The 19080-nt window shown below is 39.2% G+C and overlaps 2 protein-coding genes and 1 long non-coding RNA gene across 8 annotated transcripts in view; 2 read left to right on the top strand and 1 right to left on the bottom strand.

Annotated features, from left to right (window-relative positions):
• Positions 1 to 19080, top strand: part of LOC118749232 (RINT1-like protein) — a 148021-nt gene that overhangs the window by 34337 nt on the left and 94604 nt on the right. The window lies entirely within an intron of this gene.
• Positions 9649 to 10729, top strand: LOC118749234. Its single transcript, XR_004994183.1, has 3 exons — positions 9649 to 9755; positions 9822 to 10166; positions 10231 to 10729. It is a non-coding gene; the product is annotated as an uncharacterized LOC118749234 (long non-coding RNA).
• Positions 12625 to 14291, bottom strand: LOC118749233. Its single transcript, XM_036484027.1, has 5 exons — positions 14022 to 14291; positions 13756 to 13963; positions 13362 to 13550; positions 13051 to 13284; positions 12625 to 12992 (listed from the first exon to the last, which is right to left on the bottom strand). The coding sequence occupies exons 1-5, from the start codon at positions 14123 to 14125 to the stop codon at positions 12792 to 12794; spliced, it is 936 nt and encodes a 311-aa protein (XP_036339920.1). The 5' UTR covers positions 14126 to 14291; the 3' UTR covers positions 12625 to 12791.

The following is a 19080-nucleotide window of genomic DNA, read 5'->3' as shown; positions in this document are numbered from 1 at the left end:
ATTACACTACTATGATTAGGCGCTTAATGTCAGGAGTGCTTAGAAGACGCTACAATTCATCGTCTGGACGATCGAAAAAAAATTCAAAAAATTGACTTCGTTTCCTTTGTGATCATTTTTTTATTAACAATTGTTTATTTATTGGATGTTTCTTAACGAAACTAACAATAATTATGCAATTCTTAAGAACTAAAAGTTTGAGATTTTCCTTGCCGCTGCTTGAAAATCGTTTACTTTTCAAATTAAAGCTGTTGGGTGCAAGATTACAATTGGTGTAGTATAATGCTTGGCCTGGGTTAGTACGACGGTGGAAGCGGGAAGGCTAAACTAAATTGTCGCTTATGGACTTCATTTCCGTACATCCAAACCGGTTGGAGCACCGCTTTATATAATAGAATTTTGTATTTAAAAGATAGCGCAGATTTCGGGTTCATCATTCAGTTTAATCTGTGCATTTTGAGTTTAATAGTTGTGACTTTCGCCTCAATGTGTTTACACCACGTAATCTCTTATCCAAATGGATACCAAAATACTTAATGTTGTCTTGTTGGGGAACAACTTGATTGTTTATGAACAGGGAACGGATTTTATAGAAATCGTCTTTTTTTAGCTTTCCCTGATTCCATATATACACATTTGATGTTGCTTTTTTTAAGATAATTGCCTTTTTACCTTTTCTACCTTTAAAAAAAGTGATTACAGCATTTACATTTTTTTTTTAATTTAAAAAAAATAAATGCCCAGATTCGAAAATAGCGCTACGAAAAATTAGTATGTAGGTATAGAAAAACGCAGTAGGGGTATTCTCTGAGTCTTGCAAAGCCCTTGCATGGTGCACAGATTGCACGGATTGCACGGTAAAAACCGGTTTTCGTATGGGACGGCTTTGCAAACCGTGCAATCCGTGCACCGTGCAAGGGCTTTGCAAGACTCAGAGAATACCCCTAGTGTGTAATACCGAATTTCCACTAGGCATTGAAATGACAAAAAATGTATGCCATTAAAAAAATGCCATGTGGAAATGAACTTAATGACAATTTAATGCCTAGTGGAAATCCTGCATAAGTAGTGAAATACTTAAGAAAACATGAATGGTGATTTCGTTTCTCCCAAAAAATGTTGGCCTTCCACCTGGCCTGGAAGAAAGTTCAATTACAGTGCAATGGTAGTGCATAAAGGAAATTTTTGCACATGCAGCAGTACATAGCATACGTTTAGTCGCCTGGTGTTAGAAGACGCGCCTAAACATACCGGCCCCCTAGGCGACTTGGTAGTCTAATGGATATAACATAAGCTGCATATATCCGGCTCGAAGGACCAATGAATAATTTAGTGAGAGGGGAGACCAGTATGTTTGCATGTATGTATATAAAAAAAAGAATGTTTATTAGAGCAAAAAAGCTGGATAGGCACTGTGACCAATGGGAAAGTCCGTTTACCACCCTACATGGTTGTTAGTCATGCATAGGGACACGAACTTCGATACGATACGATACAACATCGATACTTTTGGCATTCGATACCGATATTTTCTACTCGATATCCAGAACCCTAGTAACATATTGAAAGACATAAATTCACATTACGAGGATAATGTGATTAACAATTCTTCACGATATAAATTGGGCTTTAAATAGCACACATTTGTACTATAGTAAGGATTGCAATTCTTCCCGATATAAATTGGGCTTTAAATAGCAGACATTTGCACTATAGTAAGGATTGCATGTGGCGGGATTTGAACCCGCGGCCTTTTTTGGATATTTTTAAATTTGAGAGATAATCGTTCACTCTCCTGCAAGTTTCTGCTAGATATTTTTCACTGGAGTTCTATGTATTCGAACAGACTAATTGAAACAAAATAAATCAACGAAAATCTGTTGTTGTATGTCATTGCTAGCTAACTGTTAACACCTAGCACCTAAATGCATGTTACAGCTTCAGCATTAACGATTGAATTTCTTTTCGTTAAAAACCAAAATAGAATTATTTTGATAATTACCTAAACGATAAAAAACTGAATCATTTCAACAGAAATTATTGCTTTTTTTTTGGTAAACGCTAAAATTAACGTTACAATGCATCCTTGATAATAATAGATTGGCGCTTACACAATATGTTAGTGTTTGGCCGAGCTTCTCCTCCGATTTGTCGCGTGCGCCTGGACGGTGTGCCACAAAGGGAGTCCCTATAGTTGTACGTCGACTCTGAATGGCGATTGTATTTTTCTGAGAAGCTGTTTTTCGTGGCAGAAATAAACTCGGAGGTTTGCGCACTTCTAGCCAAGGCAAATTTATAGCATTAAAGATGAATGAATACAAAGCAACAACCACATGTATGTATTTTGTATTACGGGTGTTATGTAAAATCTCAATTTGCCCCAAAGTTTACATGTATTTTGTTTTTGTTTGTGATGGGTGTGGTGCAGGGATGCCATCTCTCTTAAGGCTTATTCCTCTAAATTCTTGAAAAGAGTCCCCTATTTTCAATGCAATTCCCCCAAAATGAATTTTACTGCTTAATTCCTATATTTTCATATTTGTAATATAAAAAACTAATGGATTGGTGGCGAAAACGAAAAGAGAGTTTCAAAAATACGAGAAAAAATTAAAACGTGTTGTTGTTGTTGTTGTAGCGGCTACAACAACCCCGCCCAGGACGGTTGGTATCTCAGTCGTTGTCGTCAAGTTCCACTAACGGCAACCCTAGGAAGCGTGCAGCTTCTGTGGGGTTTGTCCACAGGGACAAGGCCGTTAGGGTTGTCGGGTTTTCCGAGCTTGCGAAGAGATGTTTCGAGTCATGTGGGGTCTCTCCGCATGCCGGACACTCATTCGGCACATCCTCATTCAACCTACTCAGGTAGGAGTTCAACCTGCTGCAGTAGCCGGAGCGAAGTTGTGCAAGTGTTGTGCGTGTCTCCCGAGGCAGATGAAGCTCCGTCTCGTCTATGTCCGGGGGTGGTATGCCTAGGACGGCATTCACAGGTCTAGAGTCTACATAACTCGAGACTGAGTCCCTGTGAATGCCGTTCAGGGCCTGTCGGTACGCTGTCGGGTCCAGAGGTTGCTTAATGAACCTCTGGATTTCGTCCGCCAGTTCATATAGATGCCTCCTGACGTGCCTAGGCGAGGGCTCCTCTGCAAGCAGCCCAGCAAGTGGCCACTCTGTGGCTCCCGATCAGGAACTGCTTGCAGAGCATTATATTGTGCTCCTTTACAGGGAGCATTTGCGCCTCGCCGTGCAGGTGGTGTTCAGGCGACATCAGGAGGCATCCTGTCGCTGTCCTGAGTGCGGTGTTCTGTACAGTCTGTAGCTTCGTCCACTGCGTCCTACTAGTCCCCGGCGACCACACTGGCGCTGCGTAGTTCAAAACCGGCCGGCCTATTGCCTTGTATGTTGCCAGCAACGTTTCTTTGTCTTTTCCCCAAGTACTACCGGCTAGCGACTTGAGGACCTTGTTGCGGCTCTGTACTTTATTGACAATAGCGGTTGAGTGCGCAGAGAAGGAGAGCAGGCTGTCGAATGTTACTCCGAGTATTTTGGGGTTATTCACCCTCGGAATTGGTGTGTCATCGACGTGAATCCCCAGCGGTAGCCTGACCTCCTTCGTCCAGGTTGTGAACAGGATCGCGGAGGATTTCGTCGTAGTGCTAGACACTTTGCAGTGAAGAAGCGAGAAAGTTCGGAGAGATACCCGTTTACTTTCGAACACAGGTCATCAATTCCATTCCCAGTCGCCATGATCGAGCAATCGTCGGCATAAGAGACAATCGAGACTCCCTCTGGTGGTTGAGAGAGCTTTGAAATGTAAAAGTTAAACAGTAGTGGGGAAAGGACACCACCCTTAGGAACCCCCTGTTTTATTTTTCACTGCTTACTCGCTTTGTCTCTAAACATTACCGACAAATGTCGACCACTCAGATAATTTGCCGACCACCGTTTGAGCCTCTGTGGGAGAGAGGAGGCCTCTATATCTTCTAGTAGCGTGGAATGGCAGACGATGTCAAACGCCTTTGACAAGTCCAACGCTACTAGAATCGTTCTCTTACAGGGACGGTTTCGGTTAAGGCCACGAGTTATCTGAGTGTTTATGGCGTTAAGTGCTGTTGTTGTACTGTGCACTTTACGGAAACCATGCTGATGCTTCGCTGGGGTCAGATGGTTTGTGAAGTACTGGAGTAGCAAGGCCTCGAGTGTCTTCGCTACCGGGGAAAGGAGTGTTATCGGACGATAGGAATCTCCTTTGTTGGCAGGTTTCCCCGGTTTGAGCAGTGGGACCACTCTCCCCACCTTCCAGATATCTGGGATGATGAGAGTGGCCATTGACAAGTTGAGGACCTCCGTTAGGTACGCTACCCCCGCAGGACCCAAATTTTTCAGCATCAGCATGCATATTCCGTCGGGACCCATGGCTTTGGAGGCTTTCGCCTTCCCGATGGCCACCTGAACTTCACCGCAAGTGAAAGCAAGGGGGCACAGGTTGTTGGCAGTTTGTGCAGCCTTCTGGTCACTCGACGCTTGGCTTTGTCCACCGGAGGATGCAGTATGAACTGCCGGCTAAAATAGCTCGCGCATCGCTCCGGGTCCGACGAGGCATGGTCGCCGAAGGAAATTTCGACTCTGTCGTCGTGCTTCGTCGGATTAGACACTGACCTCACGGTTAACCCAAGCTTGCTAACACCAGAGGTGAAATTACAGGTCTTCAGATGCTCCTCCCACTTCTTCCGCTTATGTACGTTTACTAGTTGCCGAATCTCCGCGTTGAGATCCCTAATACGGGTTCGCCGGGATCGGCCTGACGAAGGCTATCACGCTCATCGGCTAGAACAGCCGCTTCGGCCGGGAAGTTTGGACGTGGGTCCCTTATACATCCTGCCGGTATGAAGCGAGCTGCAGCAGCAGTGACAGCCCTGCGGAACTTACGTTCACCGAGATGGACGTCGGTTGGTGTGGGAAGCGCTGTGAAGGTGTTTTCAGTAAACTCCGCGTAACCTTTCCTATCAGCTTTAGAGAAGTTGATATAGGTCCGGTGTTTGGCGGAGGCAAAGTCGGTTGGTTTATCTATCGAGATGACTATGGGTAGGTGGTCTGATGCCAAAGTCAGCATAGGTCGCCATGTGACGCTGTTTATCAGACCAGCGCTGACTATGGTGATGTCTGGCAAGCTGCTGCAGTTACCCATAATCCTGGTGGGTGCGTCGTCGTTCATTGTGCAGAATGTCGAATCGTCTATCTGCTCAGCCATGTCTGTTCCCCTACGATCGTTTGACAGGCTTGAGTGCCAAAGATCGTGGTGCGCATTAAAGTCATCTACTACCATACGGTTTTCACCTCTGAGGAGCGCACCTATATCAGGGTGATATCCTGCCGGGCAGCAGGTGACAGGGGATATGTATATGTTAAATATTTCGAGCTCGACATCGCCTGACTGGATAGCGATGCTTTGACATTCTAGGGTGGTATCCCTGCGGTCGATGTCTTCTTCGATAAGACGATACTGCACGGTGTGGTGCGTGATGAACGCTAAGCCACCACCATTATCTCGCTCGCGATCTCGACGGTGCACGTTGTACCCGGCGCAATTCAACAAAGTTGAATTGCTGTGCAACTTCGTCTCTTGGACCGCAGCTATCATTATACCATGCCGACACATGAAGACGGTTATCTCCTCAATCTTGCTCTGTAGCCCGTTGCAGTTAAATTGAAGGAGCTTCATGTGGTTCGGGAGACGTGTCGTGATGTGGGGTGTAAGTGAAGTTTATGTTCTTGCCGCCGTTGGCTGTGTGTGCTGCTGTGGTGATTGCCCCCCCGTGGTGGTGGCGGGGGGCGTTGCAAATGGAGTCTGCGACCGAGCAGCGCAACACGTGCCCTCGAAGTTCCCAGTCCAATCTCGCGTGGTACGCAGACCTGAGCATGCCCTAAAGTGGCACCAGCCAAGGCAGGTGTTGCACTTGACTGATGTCACATTACGGAATATCCTGGTCTAACATACCCTGCAGATTGTAGGGGGAACCAGGAGTTGTTGGCGGCGGCGTGTGGGTGGTGGTGCGGTTGTGTGGTGTTATTATGTTGTTGTGTTGTGGTGACTGTGCGAGGCTGCTGTGTGAGTGTGTGAGGCTGCTCGGGCGGACTGTGGTTAGCCGTGGAGGCTGCTAACCCGTAGAACCGGCTGTCGTGGGAATGTTAAAAAGTGTCGCTATGCACGGTTGCAATTTGTGGATATTTAACACGGTTGCATGAGGCAATTACGTAATGTTTCAAACCCATAACAACGTAATGATAGATTGTTATTACATGTTGTAAATTATAAATGATATATGAGGGATTCACAACAATGTTTTGAGAACTTGAAACAACTATTTTTTAATACTGCAAAAATTCATTATATGACTTTGATGGTACTTTCCGAACCCCTTAATATATTTTTTAGGCGATTAAAGTTTTCTACATACAATAATACGACACTTACAGTGTTCACTAAAAAACGAACAGTAATTTCGTCTTTTGTATAAATGCGACTTAACATTGAATACATCAGTAGGTTGTCCTTTTTCAGTCGCATCTTTGAGAAATAAACGCTTTAGTTATTTTTGCGAAAGTAATTGCATATTTAAGCAAATTTAACGATAAGTGCCATTTATAAAAAACGGTTTGAAGCATACTTCCTGACAAAGCATCCTAAGGGTCCAAAATGGAGTACAGATCAGGCCGCAAAATACATGGTAGCTACCTGGACTTTTGTTACAAGATGGTCTAAGCGCTGTGAAAAAACTGGAAACGTTGACGATGAACCAGGAAGAGCACCAAAAAAGAAGAGAAGAAATCCCTCCGTAACCTTGAGAGGAGCTCAAAAAAAGCTTTCCGACCGCGGAATAGAATTATCCCTTAATACAATTCGCAAAAGGTTACACGAAAGAAAGGTGGTTTACGCCAGTGTTCTGAAGAAACCGCTTTTGACAAAAACTCGAGTCGAAAAACGATTGATCTGGGCAGAGCAAAATGAAAACCGTGACTGGACAACTGTAATTTTCACCGACGAGTCTTCATTTTGGTTAAATAAGAGAGAAAGTCGTGTTTGGTCGGAAAAAGGATGTAAAGTTGTGCAGAGATCCGTTAAACATTCCGCAAAGGTTCACGTTTATGGTTGTTTTTCCGCAAAGGGATTCGGAAAGTTATTGTGCTTTACCGTCAACTTGAACGCGTCAAAAATGATCGAATTGTATAAAAGAGGTTTACGGATGTCTGCTGATAAGCTCTATTGAAAAAATAGTCGATACTGGGTTCTGCAAGAGGACAACGATCCAAAGCAACGGAGTCGACTTTGTACTGAGTGGAAACAGAAAAATGGGGTAACAACAATTGATTGGCCATCCCAGTCACCTGATGCAAATCCCATAGAAAATGTTTGGGCACTAATGAAGCACAAGATAGCTAGAAGAAATCTGACAAAAATAGAACAGTTGAAAAGAGCACTTAAAAAAATTTGGAGAGGCTTTACTACAGACTATGCGGTTAAATTATCAGAAAGCTGTACACGGAGATGTCAATCCACTTTAGATTGTAATGGTGAATGGATAAGCTATTAAATACGCTTTAAAATAAACATTGAATTTGTTTTTAAATTTGACCTTTAACACTTTTATTTATGCTCGTTCTTTAGTGAAAAGACTGTACGTTGTCCGAGTGTATTTATGCCCTGAATAAACCTAAGAAAAAAGCCATTATTTTTCAGGCGAAAAATAAAACTCAAGAAATAATTATTAAATGTGAATATTTAAACAAACTGGAAATTTAAAGCAAGTCCCATTCGTACTCTTTATCAGGTACATATCGTAGTTTAATATACACAACCGCGTATCGTCGTTCTGCAAAACCTCGTAACTGACATTTGTGCCAAAAAGTTATTTGCTTACCGGAAGCCCTTGGCATCAAGCACTTATCCATTTATACTTAAATATCGATACTTAGCTATAAGAAGAAGAGATAATTAGGGATAAAAGAGAGAACCGTTGTGAGATAGGACTAGCTTTACTCCCTCCTACAAAATCTTGACAACCTCACGAGGTTTTGCATTTTCGGTTTTGTACTTTAAACGACGATATGTAACTTGAGAATGGATATCTCTGCATCTTTTGGGCGCATCAGTATTACATAGTTGCATCCCAAGCTAATAAAGGCGAGGTCAAAACAGCTTCTCATAAAAATACAATCGCCGTTCCCAGCCGGCGTAAATCTGTAGGTTCCTCCGCCTTGTGTGACCACATCAAGACACACACTACAAATCGGCACCAGCACCAGTCTCAAAAAAAAAAAAAAATTGTAAATGCAACTTTATCCTCAATACGAATTTTCCAATCAAAATCGTTTGTATATTGAATTCCCCCAAAATATAAAGCCATTCCCGATTCCCCCAAACAAATTCGAATTCCACCGAAATCGGGGAATTCTCTGCCGGTTGGCATCATTGGTGTGGTGTCAAATCAGTAGAAGCAAAAACAAAATACACATAAGGCGAAGAAATCAGCTGATTAGTGATGTGCTGAATTGTTGGTACTCAATACTCGGTACCCGATACTTCAAAAATATTTCGGTACCCAATACTTCCTTTTCGGTACGCGATACCGATATATTTAAAGTTTGTTTTGTACGATATCGGCTAAAAACCTTGAACTTGTCGCAACAGTGGTATATTATTTTAACAGTTTTAACCTTAGTAGGTTCCAAGGTTCAAGGAAAATGCTTTGACGGATGAAGAAACCCATCAGGCCTACAGAGATAATGTCGTCCGATTCATCTAGAACGAAAATTATTCAAACAAGTAAGAGTTTCTCTGCATTATGGCAATGAACCGACATATGTATATAGATTTTTCATTGGAAATAGTATTAAAAGCTCTATTGGCCCCTAAATTTGGCTATAGGCGAGTCTCCCCTGAACCGTTTTTTCCCATATTTTTGGCCTATGTGAGCTTTTGTTAGAACTCTTAATATTTCGGTACCGAGTATCGGAATTATTGGATACTTTTTAAATCGGTACCGAATATCGATCAATACATAAAAGTATCGCCTCAGCACATCCTACAGCTGATCTAACAATACCACCTTGTAGGTATAAATTCGCCTTGCTTCTAACCACTACACCACAGTGGCCTATATACGAGTCCCAGTAGTGCGATTCTGAATCTTATTTTAACCACATTTCACGTTGTTATCTCTAGTTAACAACTTTTTTTGGGGTTAAGTGATTGTGTATCAACTTTAACCATATTTGTCATTGTTTAGTGTTAACAAACGCAGTCAGCTGTTTGGTGACAATTATTTTTGTGGTTAAGCTAACAGCATCTAGTTTTTCTTTGTTAAGCTGTTGTTTACTAATTTTGCTGTGAAGTTAAATTGAGAAAATTGTGAAGATTGTGTTAAAAAATGGCATTTGCATACATTGCATCATATTTATATGATACCGATAATGAGCAGCCATTAAACGTGCCAAGAATTGACCGGCGGACCGGATCAATACAGCCTATATTGCTGAAAATGTTCCTAAATCTATTACAAAACAACCAACCCAACAGCGCCCTTACTGTCCGGGCGTTTCGCTTTAAACCAATAAACAACAATTGAATTTGTGAGTGCCGGTGCTGTTGTGAAGGGTTATTCATGGATACCATAAAAAGAGATACAAAACTACATCAATGCTGTTGGCATAATACTCGCTTCTCTGCCTGAGAAATGTTGGAAGGCAAATGATCCCCATAGGTAAAATTGCGTGTTCTGTTTGGTATTATTTTCAAAGGAATGTGTATACATATTTCACCATTTCAGTGAGCCGCTGATACCTATGTGTCTTCAGTTGGTAATTGCATAGTTACTGCCGCGAGTGCGGTTCACAATGCTCTTTGCCGCATTCTTTTTGGCATGGTCGTTTGTTGAACCAGCCCACATAACAGACGCTCGTTTGGCAAGTTCTATTTCCGTTGCTTGATAATGTGCGTGCGCTTTCCAGTACGGGAAGCAGTGAGAAGGTGGATGGTGCTGCCTTGAGTAAAAATTGTGAAGACTCGCTGGCCGCACTAAAATCTCTGCAAGAAATTATGCATGACAATGCAGACAAATTGGCGTCACTTGCTAACGAGGAAACAGCGGAAACAAAGATGAGGAATTTGCAGGGTGAGTTGTGTTTAGCGGGAAGTTTAGTACCTTTTTAGATCTCTTATTCATTTCTTGTACGTAGATTGCATGGAATATTTGGCTAAATACCGGCATTGAAAGCACAAAGATCACAACGAAAAACAACCATGCCAAAGAGGAGTTTTATGTGCCTAGTCAGGCATTTTTAATAGCGCTAACACAAATTTTCTAGCACATACAACTGCGGGGGGTGATACATCATTGAATTCGAATGTCTTCACTGGGCGCTTGGCGGTTACTGCTTTACTACATCGATTCCAATACGTTTTGAAGCGTTTCAATGACGACGAACGGCTGATGGGCGCCGTGCAAGGGTCACAGTAGTTCATTCCGGGGTATTGGTCGTAACTATCAGTGAAGTGCACAGCTGCCAAATGCGCATTAAGTCAATTAAAGAACCAGTTTGATAACAAAGAAGGATCATACCACAACATTACCGGCACCCTGACACTTATTGAATAAGTACCAAATAAGTAAATACATATCGTCACCTGAAATGCAAAAAGACGTAACAATATCGTAAATGAGATTGAAAAAGTCGTGACTAATATTTTCATTATTTTTTTCATAAAATGATGTGGGAGGTTGTAACTCGTTCCATTCCATTATATAAATCAAAAAGTAAATTTTGAATTTTTTATTAGTTATGTCTTTTTGCATTTTAACAATGATTTTTGTTACGTCTTTTTGAGTTTCAGGTGACGATATGTTTTTCTACAAATTTAAAGCAAACATATTTTTAATGACTTAACAAATTTTTCACCACTTTATGTACTCTGAATGCATGTAGACATTGAAATAACTGGGGTATCGACATTATAAATTGATTGGAAATATCTACCCGATATTATTTAGAGTGGTCCACGAAATAATAGGAATGCGATATTTTGACTCCTTTTATTTTGTGCACAACTGTTATGTACATGCACAACTGTTATATAATGCATTATTTCAACTCATTTAAAAGTTAAATACGGCATTAATTGTAACTTTTTTGTTGTAAGTTTGTTGTGGAAAGAAAAACTTATTTAACTTTTTATATTTAGAAAAATATAGTGATAACTTGACACACGTAATAAAATTGTTGTTTTGAATCATAACCAAATTACATATATTCAACTATAAGTACATATTTAAGTTTCACTAGAAAATTTCAGTAGCCGGTAAGAAAACTAATAAAATAAAAGCAAACTATTTAGCCTCAGTATTAACTTTTTTTATTAATTCTTCTTTGATAAAATAAATAATATATGTAAATAAAAATATGCATTAAATGCTGTTATACATATTAAATATATAAAACGAAGTTTTTATTAAATTACCATTTCATTTATTTCAAAATCAGTACAATAAAATTAAATTAGTTAATAATAGCCACCAAAGCTAAATGAAAATAAAATAATTCATTAAATAATTAATACGGTGATATTTTTTTTAATATTCGCAATGTTTTTCTTGCTATATATTTTTGTGAATTTTTTGTTTTGTTTAAAGAATGTCTCCTATTTTAACAAATGCTATACAAATCTAAGCTTCACACTGTATATGTACATAATTTAGAAGTATTCTGCTAAGTTGCATCCAAATGGCAAGATTTTTAATAAGCATTTCCAAAAAAAAAGTATGTATCCATCCCAATTTTATTATGATAATGTGCAAATTTGAAATGTCTGAAAATGCGCGTTGTTTTATACTAATTTTTTGCTGTCCTATGCATTTTTACCATATAAAAAATGATTGAAAATGCTTTATATGGAAAAAATGCACAGGACAGCAAAAAATTATTAAACAACCCAAATTTTTAGACATTTGAAATTTGCAAATTATAATAAAATTGGGATGCATACATACTTTTTTTTGGAAATTCTTATTAAAAATCTTGCGATTTGGATAAAACTTGGCAGAATACTTCTAATTTATGTATACAGTGTGAAACTTAGATTTGTATAGTATTTGTTAAAATATGAGCCATCCTTTGAAAAAAAACTGAGCAAAAATTTATAGCATAAAAAACATTGCGAATATTAAAAAAAAATGCGTATACTCAAGGCACGAACACTTATCACTATAAACAAATTCAGAAAACAAGATTCAACTAAGAACAATTCATTTGAAAAACAAAAAAGTAAAAAGGCACCAACAAATAAGTTAATAATAATCTAGCCTATTATTAATAAAAATATGTATATACATACAGCCCGCGACAAAAGATAGCACATCAAAATTTTTACCAGTTTTGACTACTTTTCTGTGCTTTTTTAAGGTTCATAAATTTTTTGTTAAAGTTAAGCTCCTTAACTAACAAAACCAATATAGGTCCAAATTAGAGACTTTGTACAAAAATTATAGAAATTACATAAACTTTTCGTCCCCTCTTAAGCATTATAATTTTAATTTATAGAATAACTTGCACTTTATTATTCTAGAAATCAAAATTAAAATGCTTGGAATTGTGAAGAACAGTTTGTGGAATTTTTGTAATTTTTGTACAAAGTCTCAAATTTGGACTTATATTGGTTTTGTTAGCTAAGGAGCTTAACTTTAACAAAAAATTAATGAACCTTAAAAAAGAAAAAGAAAAGTATATACACAAACAATTTATATCTATTGGGGAGGGCCCAGTGAATTAGTAAACTGGGCGAAAGCATGCGCACAAGCTTTCACCCCCTCCGCCAACACCGTGAAGGCCTCTGCCATTGTTGCAGTTACGGTAGCCATTCGCTCTGTGGCAGCAGCCATTCTGCTTATTGCCTCAGCATTGGAGCGGTTGGCCTCCGCGTTGGTTGCAGCACTTTCAGCAAGCCTCTAAGAAAATAAAAGTTCTATTAATAATTCAATACAAATACAGTATTGAAAAAATTACCTTTTCTGATTCGGCCTGTGCCTCGGCAATTCTTAAAAATTTCGCCTTTGTTGGCGATTCTTCCGCACGTTTCCGCTTAGCGGTTCTGCGCGGTGTTTGCCTCGGCGTTTTCGGAGTTTCGCACCGAATTTCCGACTCGCTATCCGACACCGTTAGTGGAGGAATTACCATGGTGTCTTCCTCCATGACTAAGCGGAAATTTTCATCCGCCGCCCCCAATGTTAATTGCAGTTCCTAAAAATAGCATAATGAATATTGCAATATGATTAACATATTGGCATGGGCTTTTAATACGGTACAATTCAACTTACCTCTTCCATGGGAATATTCTCCTGGACATCCGGTTGCCCCTCCATATAGCTGCTTCCCACTAGAGCTACTACCCGCTTCTCCAATTCGTTCAAGGGAGGCTGTTGAAGCGGTATATTCCCCGTCAATGCTTGCTCCCTCTTACGATCACGAACTCGCGTCGATGTTCGACTTTTTAGGTCGCGCCAGACCTTTTGCAAAATAGAAACACACTTTCATACTTTACTATTCTTTGGTGTAGGCCGTTTTCGGAAATGCCTTACTGCAAAGCACCTCTCCTTATACTTAAGTATATAATGATGTCTGATTTCAGCAAACATATTTTTGGAATAAGAGGTGCGATGTTTTGCAGTAATGCATTTCCGGAAATGCCCGTACTTCATCACTTATACTTACATTTTGCCATTGCTCCACAGATTTGGCAGCCCCCCCAAGAGAATTCAATTTATCTGCCATCTCTGCCCACTTCTTGGTGTTCTCCAACTTGCCATGGAGCTTCTGGAACTTGCCGCTCGCCACATTCGGGTTTTCACCCAGAAAGTCAAGCATCGCGCTCAACTGCTCCCCCGATGCACGGCTCCTTTTCGTCGGCTGGATAGACATCCTGAAATAAAAGAAGTTCTAGTAAATTCCAATTAATAACTAAAATAACTAAATACTACCTTTTAAAATTGCAATACGTTGCTGGCGCTAAAAATTCCGTTTCCGCGGGAAGGAAATAAGTTTTTTTTCTTATTCCTCTTTGTACTTTTCGCATATTTGACATTTATCTCGACTGAGATGCCACATTTCATCATTTTAAATAAAAAGGAATAATCAGCTGTTTTTCGCTGTTAAGCAAGAGTTAGAGAATCACACAATTGTTAGTGCAAACGGCAAAAGTTGTTATGTAACCTAACAATTTTTTTATTGCTAAGAGTTACAGAATCGCACTACAGGTCATGCTGAGTCCGCAAAAAATTCCGGAATAGCGTCTGGAAGATGCATCAGACTAGGCCGAGTATATTTTGAAGTCCCATCTAATTAAAACTTATGAAAGTTAAATTACATGGCAGTTGAGAAGTGCATGTGCAAAAATTTCATAAATTGTATAAAGGAAATTTTTGCACATGCAGCAGTATATAGCATGAGCCTGATGTTAGAAGTTGCGCCAGTTTATATTGATAGGAGAGCATGTTTTTCTATTAAGGGTGAAGGCTATTTCTACACATTTGATTTTATTACCTTTTATTCTTAATTTCGAAAACCACAGATCGAGGGTATTTATGTGCTTTTGAAAAATTGCGGAAGGGAAGATAGCATTTTCGTGAATACATAAAATTGCAGTGTCGTCGGTAAACGTTGAAATTGTTTTCTGACTTGAGGTTGGCTCGCCAGATTTCTAAAGTAAATTCAGTACTGGGCCTAGAACACTGACTTTGGGGACAGCCGCATTTATTTTGCATGGTCGATATATGAAATCTATTCTCTTTACCACGAATTGTCGGTAGTTTTGCAATAACATATGTGTGCTTTCTGGTAACAGCGCTGTTATTTTGTGAATAAGGCCCATATGCCACACTTTATCAAATGCTTAGGAAATGTCTAGGAACAGGGCACTGCAAAATATTGTTTCTCGAAGGATTCTTGTATAAGGGAGACAATACGATTAACATGTTCAACTGATCTGTGCTTTGCTCTGAATCCGAAATGGTGCTGGGGCTTTTTTTTGATTCGTTAATGACTGGAGTGATCTATTTTATTAACTTCTCAAATAGCTTTGAAAGTATTTCCAAAATGCGACCTGGGACTTTTGCGGGTTTGGCAAGCATAGTTATCTGGGACAATTTCCATGCTTTTAGAAAGTAACCAGTTCAACAAACTGCTTTAAATAAAAGCAAAAAATGAGTTCCTTCATCATTTAGGGGATATTTTATTACATCCGGGTACCTTCTTTATCTCCAATTCGTTTATGGCTGTGGTAACATCCGGCCCGGCCCGGCCACACAGAAAGCGGTCCGCCGCGGCGGGAAGCGATATACGACCGAGGCGCTCAGGCGGTCTGGTTGAATTATTCAGTTTTGAATCATCTCTGCCGCACAGGACGCGGTGTGCCGTCTTCCGCTAGTCTTTGTCGCGGCGACGAACGATCCGGTTGTACAGAATTACAGATTTCCCGCGTGACCTCTTTGCTAGCTTCGACAGCTTGTTGTATGTGATTGCCAGTAGAATTTTAAACGCTGCATCCGAATCCATGTCAGGATTTTGAGATACCTTAACCGAAAAGTGCGATTTTTTTTTTACCTATTTGAGTATGTAGTATCTTCAACAAATTTTTTCACAGAAAACTGTGAAACTGTGTTTTGCACTTGCGATTTAGATTAGGATATCAAAAAAATTTGACATGTTAGGGCAATTCTGAGCACGTCTTTTGATTTAGCACCGTAAATTCTACGGAAAATTATACGTATGTATCAGGGTTATTGCGAATATTCGCATTCGGATTCACAATCGCGGAGATTCCGCATTAATTTTAACATTCGCTTTCGCGCGAATATTGTGCAAGTGCACTGATAAAACGTATATCGGGCAAAAAAAAAAAAATTACAAATTGTTGCTTGTGGACTGTCCCCCTTTCTTTTGTAATTTAAAGTCAAAAAATTAAGATCTTTCAATGGGTATTTCCAGCGGAAATGTTCAACGCCTAGCTATAAAGAGAATCGACTGTTTGCGCGTTAAAAGATAACCTTTAATAGGAGAGACTTACGTAAGAATCGAATATTTTTTGCCAAAGGTCTGTTGAAAAAACAGTATACATCGCTAGTGAAAAACGAATTACAAGCTATTCATTACAGGTGCACCTTTTCATGAAGTTACCCGGGAACTAAGCAGATCTAAGACCTTCATCGTCCGTGATTCCAATAATTCAAATTATTATAAAAACGGGGTGCCTTTTTACCAATATAACAAGATTTTAAACTAATTCGGCTGGCCGCCACGACTTTCAAAACAGAATTTTCTTAGAAATTTTCATCCTTAGCGAATACCAATTTATTTGCCCTATCGGTCTATTAAGAACTAATTTTTCAAACCGGTCACAGAAGAAAGGATTAAAAATGAATTCCAAAAACTAAAATAGGAAAACGCTGATGACGTTAGAAATGCAGAACCTAAAGAATGAGAATGAAGAAATTTTTGGAAAACAATGGTGTTTAAACAAAGATCTTGCCATGATGCTAGTTGTGAAGGTGAAAGTCAGGAGGGTACGTCCGAAATTTGCAGCCTCGATGAAATTCTCAACAAGTAATTATTGCACCGCAATAAAAAAAATAAATATAACTGAAAGTCCTCTCAACTGGTGCAGCGTCAATCGAAAAGAATTTACAATTTTGTCAAGTTTCAAGTTTTTCGCCTCGAGCGAATAGCTATTTAGTGGCGCAGGTTTGATATACGACGCTTTAAGAAACAGGCTGTAACCCGAAAAGGCAACAGCATTACTTTTTATTAAATACAATATCCAAATTTTTAAATTCAAGCACTAAAAAGAAAACATTATTAAAAATTACAAACTTTTCCATTTTTTATTTACCTAAATCGCCTAATTTACTCACCTAAATTATTTCTTAAAAATACTTGACATCCGCATCCGCATCCGCGGATGTTTAAAATTCCATATTCGCAACATCCCTAATATTTATATCACTGATTCATAGCTATTTACCAACTAGCAGACCCGGCGAACATCGTCCCGCCCAAAATTAATTTTTTTATTGAAACATTTGGTCCAACGCTTTCGCCAGCAATTCACGTTCACGTTTAGTTCTGTTATCGACAAAAGGCATATCCTCCATTGCCATTTTAAATAACCTGACGAAAGCGTTATGCCCTGAAGAAGTCTTTACGGCAACAATGATCCCGTTCGATGGGGGAGTATCATTGGTCCTAAGAAATCCAATACCTTAATGTTTTACAATTGTAAGCATTCTTCAAGAATTGTCTTTATTCGGTTTAGTCGCCGTAAAGCAAGGACCGCAATGGTTCTGATGGTTGATTTAACGATGGTAATTTGACTTTGATCCCTGGTGCTTCCGAATAACTGCACGTGACGATTTTTAGCAATAACTCGGCTCCAGCGCCACTTTGGGTATCTTTTTTTGCAATAGTATTGCCCCTATCCTTACCAATACATATATATCTCGAATATGAGTCAAATCGGATCAAAAATACGAATATTGAGTTATAAGTCGACTCCAGCGCCTCCTGGCGTTTTAAGTTCTGAACCTAAACTATACAAGCACCTACTAAAACACATTCAAAAATTTCATTAAAATCGGTTCGAAGGAGTTCAGTGTTTGTGACACACGTACCGAAGAATTATCTACACCCACCAGAATAAGTCTTTTACATATTGACGCTCTTCAACATTTCGCATTACGAATTCGTTATACAGAGAAAATGCGCAACATCATCAGCCAAAAAAAAATCTTAAAAATCGACGGTAGCTTAAAACTTGCACTTTGTTATACTGAAATTGAGTGAAATGCAAAACTACATACTCAAAATTTGGTTAAAAGTTTAAAATTTTGGTGAAATTTTGTCGAATTTTCCTAAATTTGAATGAACAGAAATTCTATAAAAAATTAACGAAAAATTTCATTATGTAAAAGATTGCAAGTATTAAAAAAATACACTGTACGGAGACTTATTCTGGTGGGTGTATATATTTACAGATAGGTAAAAGTTTAAATATGTTTGGAAGACGCCACGCCCCCTTTTCCAATAGCCCCACTTTTCTCCATGAGTATGGGGTTGATTTCAAAATGTCAGTACCAAGTTCCAGGACTCTACCACAAATACTTCCAGAGATATACGGTATGAAAAATTCGAATGTATGGGGTATGCCATGCTCCCTTAATATATCGAAAGCCTGCATTAGGTGTCCAAAATTAAAAAAAAAATGGTACAGCTTCTTTTTATATACTTAATATAGATAACACAGGGCAACACCGATTTTGATGTGGCAAATCTTAAAGCTGCCGGGAGGTCTAGCTTTAATTTAAGCCTAATTGAAAGGTTCTATCACCTTTTGTTTCCTTGCTAGGGCTGGTCAAATATTGCAAAAACCGCGAATTTTTGACACTTTAACCACGTCTTTCTCAAAATCTAGAGCTGATGGAAACTTTATACTTACGGATTCGTAATCAGCACAAATAAGTCATTCTATTTTTGTTGCCCAGTGTAATAAGTATTGTTAAATAGCCAATATCGGGAATTAGATTTTTTCGAATAGATTGGTCCCTGGTCCACTTAACGGAAAAAATGATCCTACAGTGCAATCCATTTATAATGGACTCGCTTAAGATGGAAACTCTCTTAATATGTACCAATTTGTCAAGTCCTAGTTCAAACATATGAAAAAAACTCAGTTAAAATAGACTCGGTTATAACGGACTCCGCCTATAATGAACAATTATTGTCCATTGTAACCAAGGCCAAATAAAAAAAATTAATTCTGCAATTCGGTAATTCGCCGAATTCAGCAAGCAATCGGACCATAAATAATATTTTTTCGTATATATCGTTTCCTGGTCCACCTTCCGGAAAAAAGTAAATTTTTTCCCCTTGACGTGGTGGTTGCTTAAAGCTATTTATATACAAAATTTCATGAAAGCCGGACTTGCTGTTCGCGAGATTACCTGTTACAAAAAAAAAGACTTATCTTTATACAATTAGTACAGATAG

Source organism: Rhagoletis pomonella, unplaced genomic scaffold (genome assembly GCF_013731165.1).
Source record: "Rhagoletis pomonella isolate Grant_MI unplaced genomic scaffold, Rhpom_1.0 Rhpom_scaffold_00014, whole genome shotgun sequence".
In the NCBI taxonomy this organism is placed as follows: Eukaryota; Metazoa; Arthropoda; class Insecta; order Diptera; family Tephritidae; genus Rhagoletis; species Rhagoletis pomonella.
This window is presented reverse-complemented; position numbering and strand designations above follow the sequence as displayed.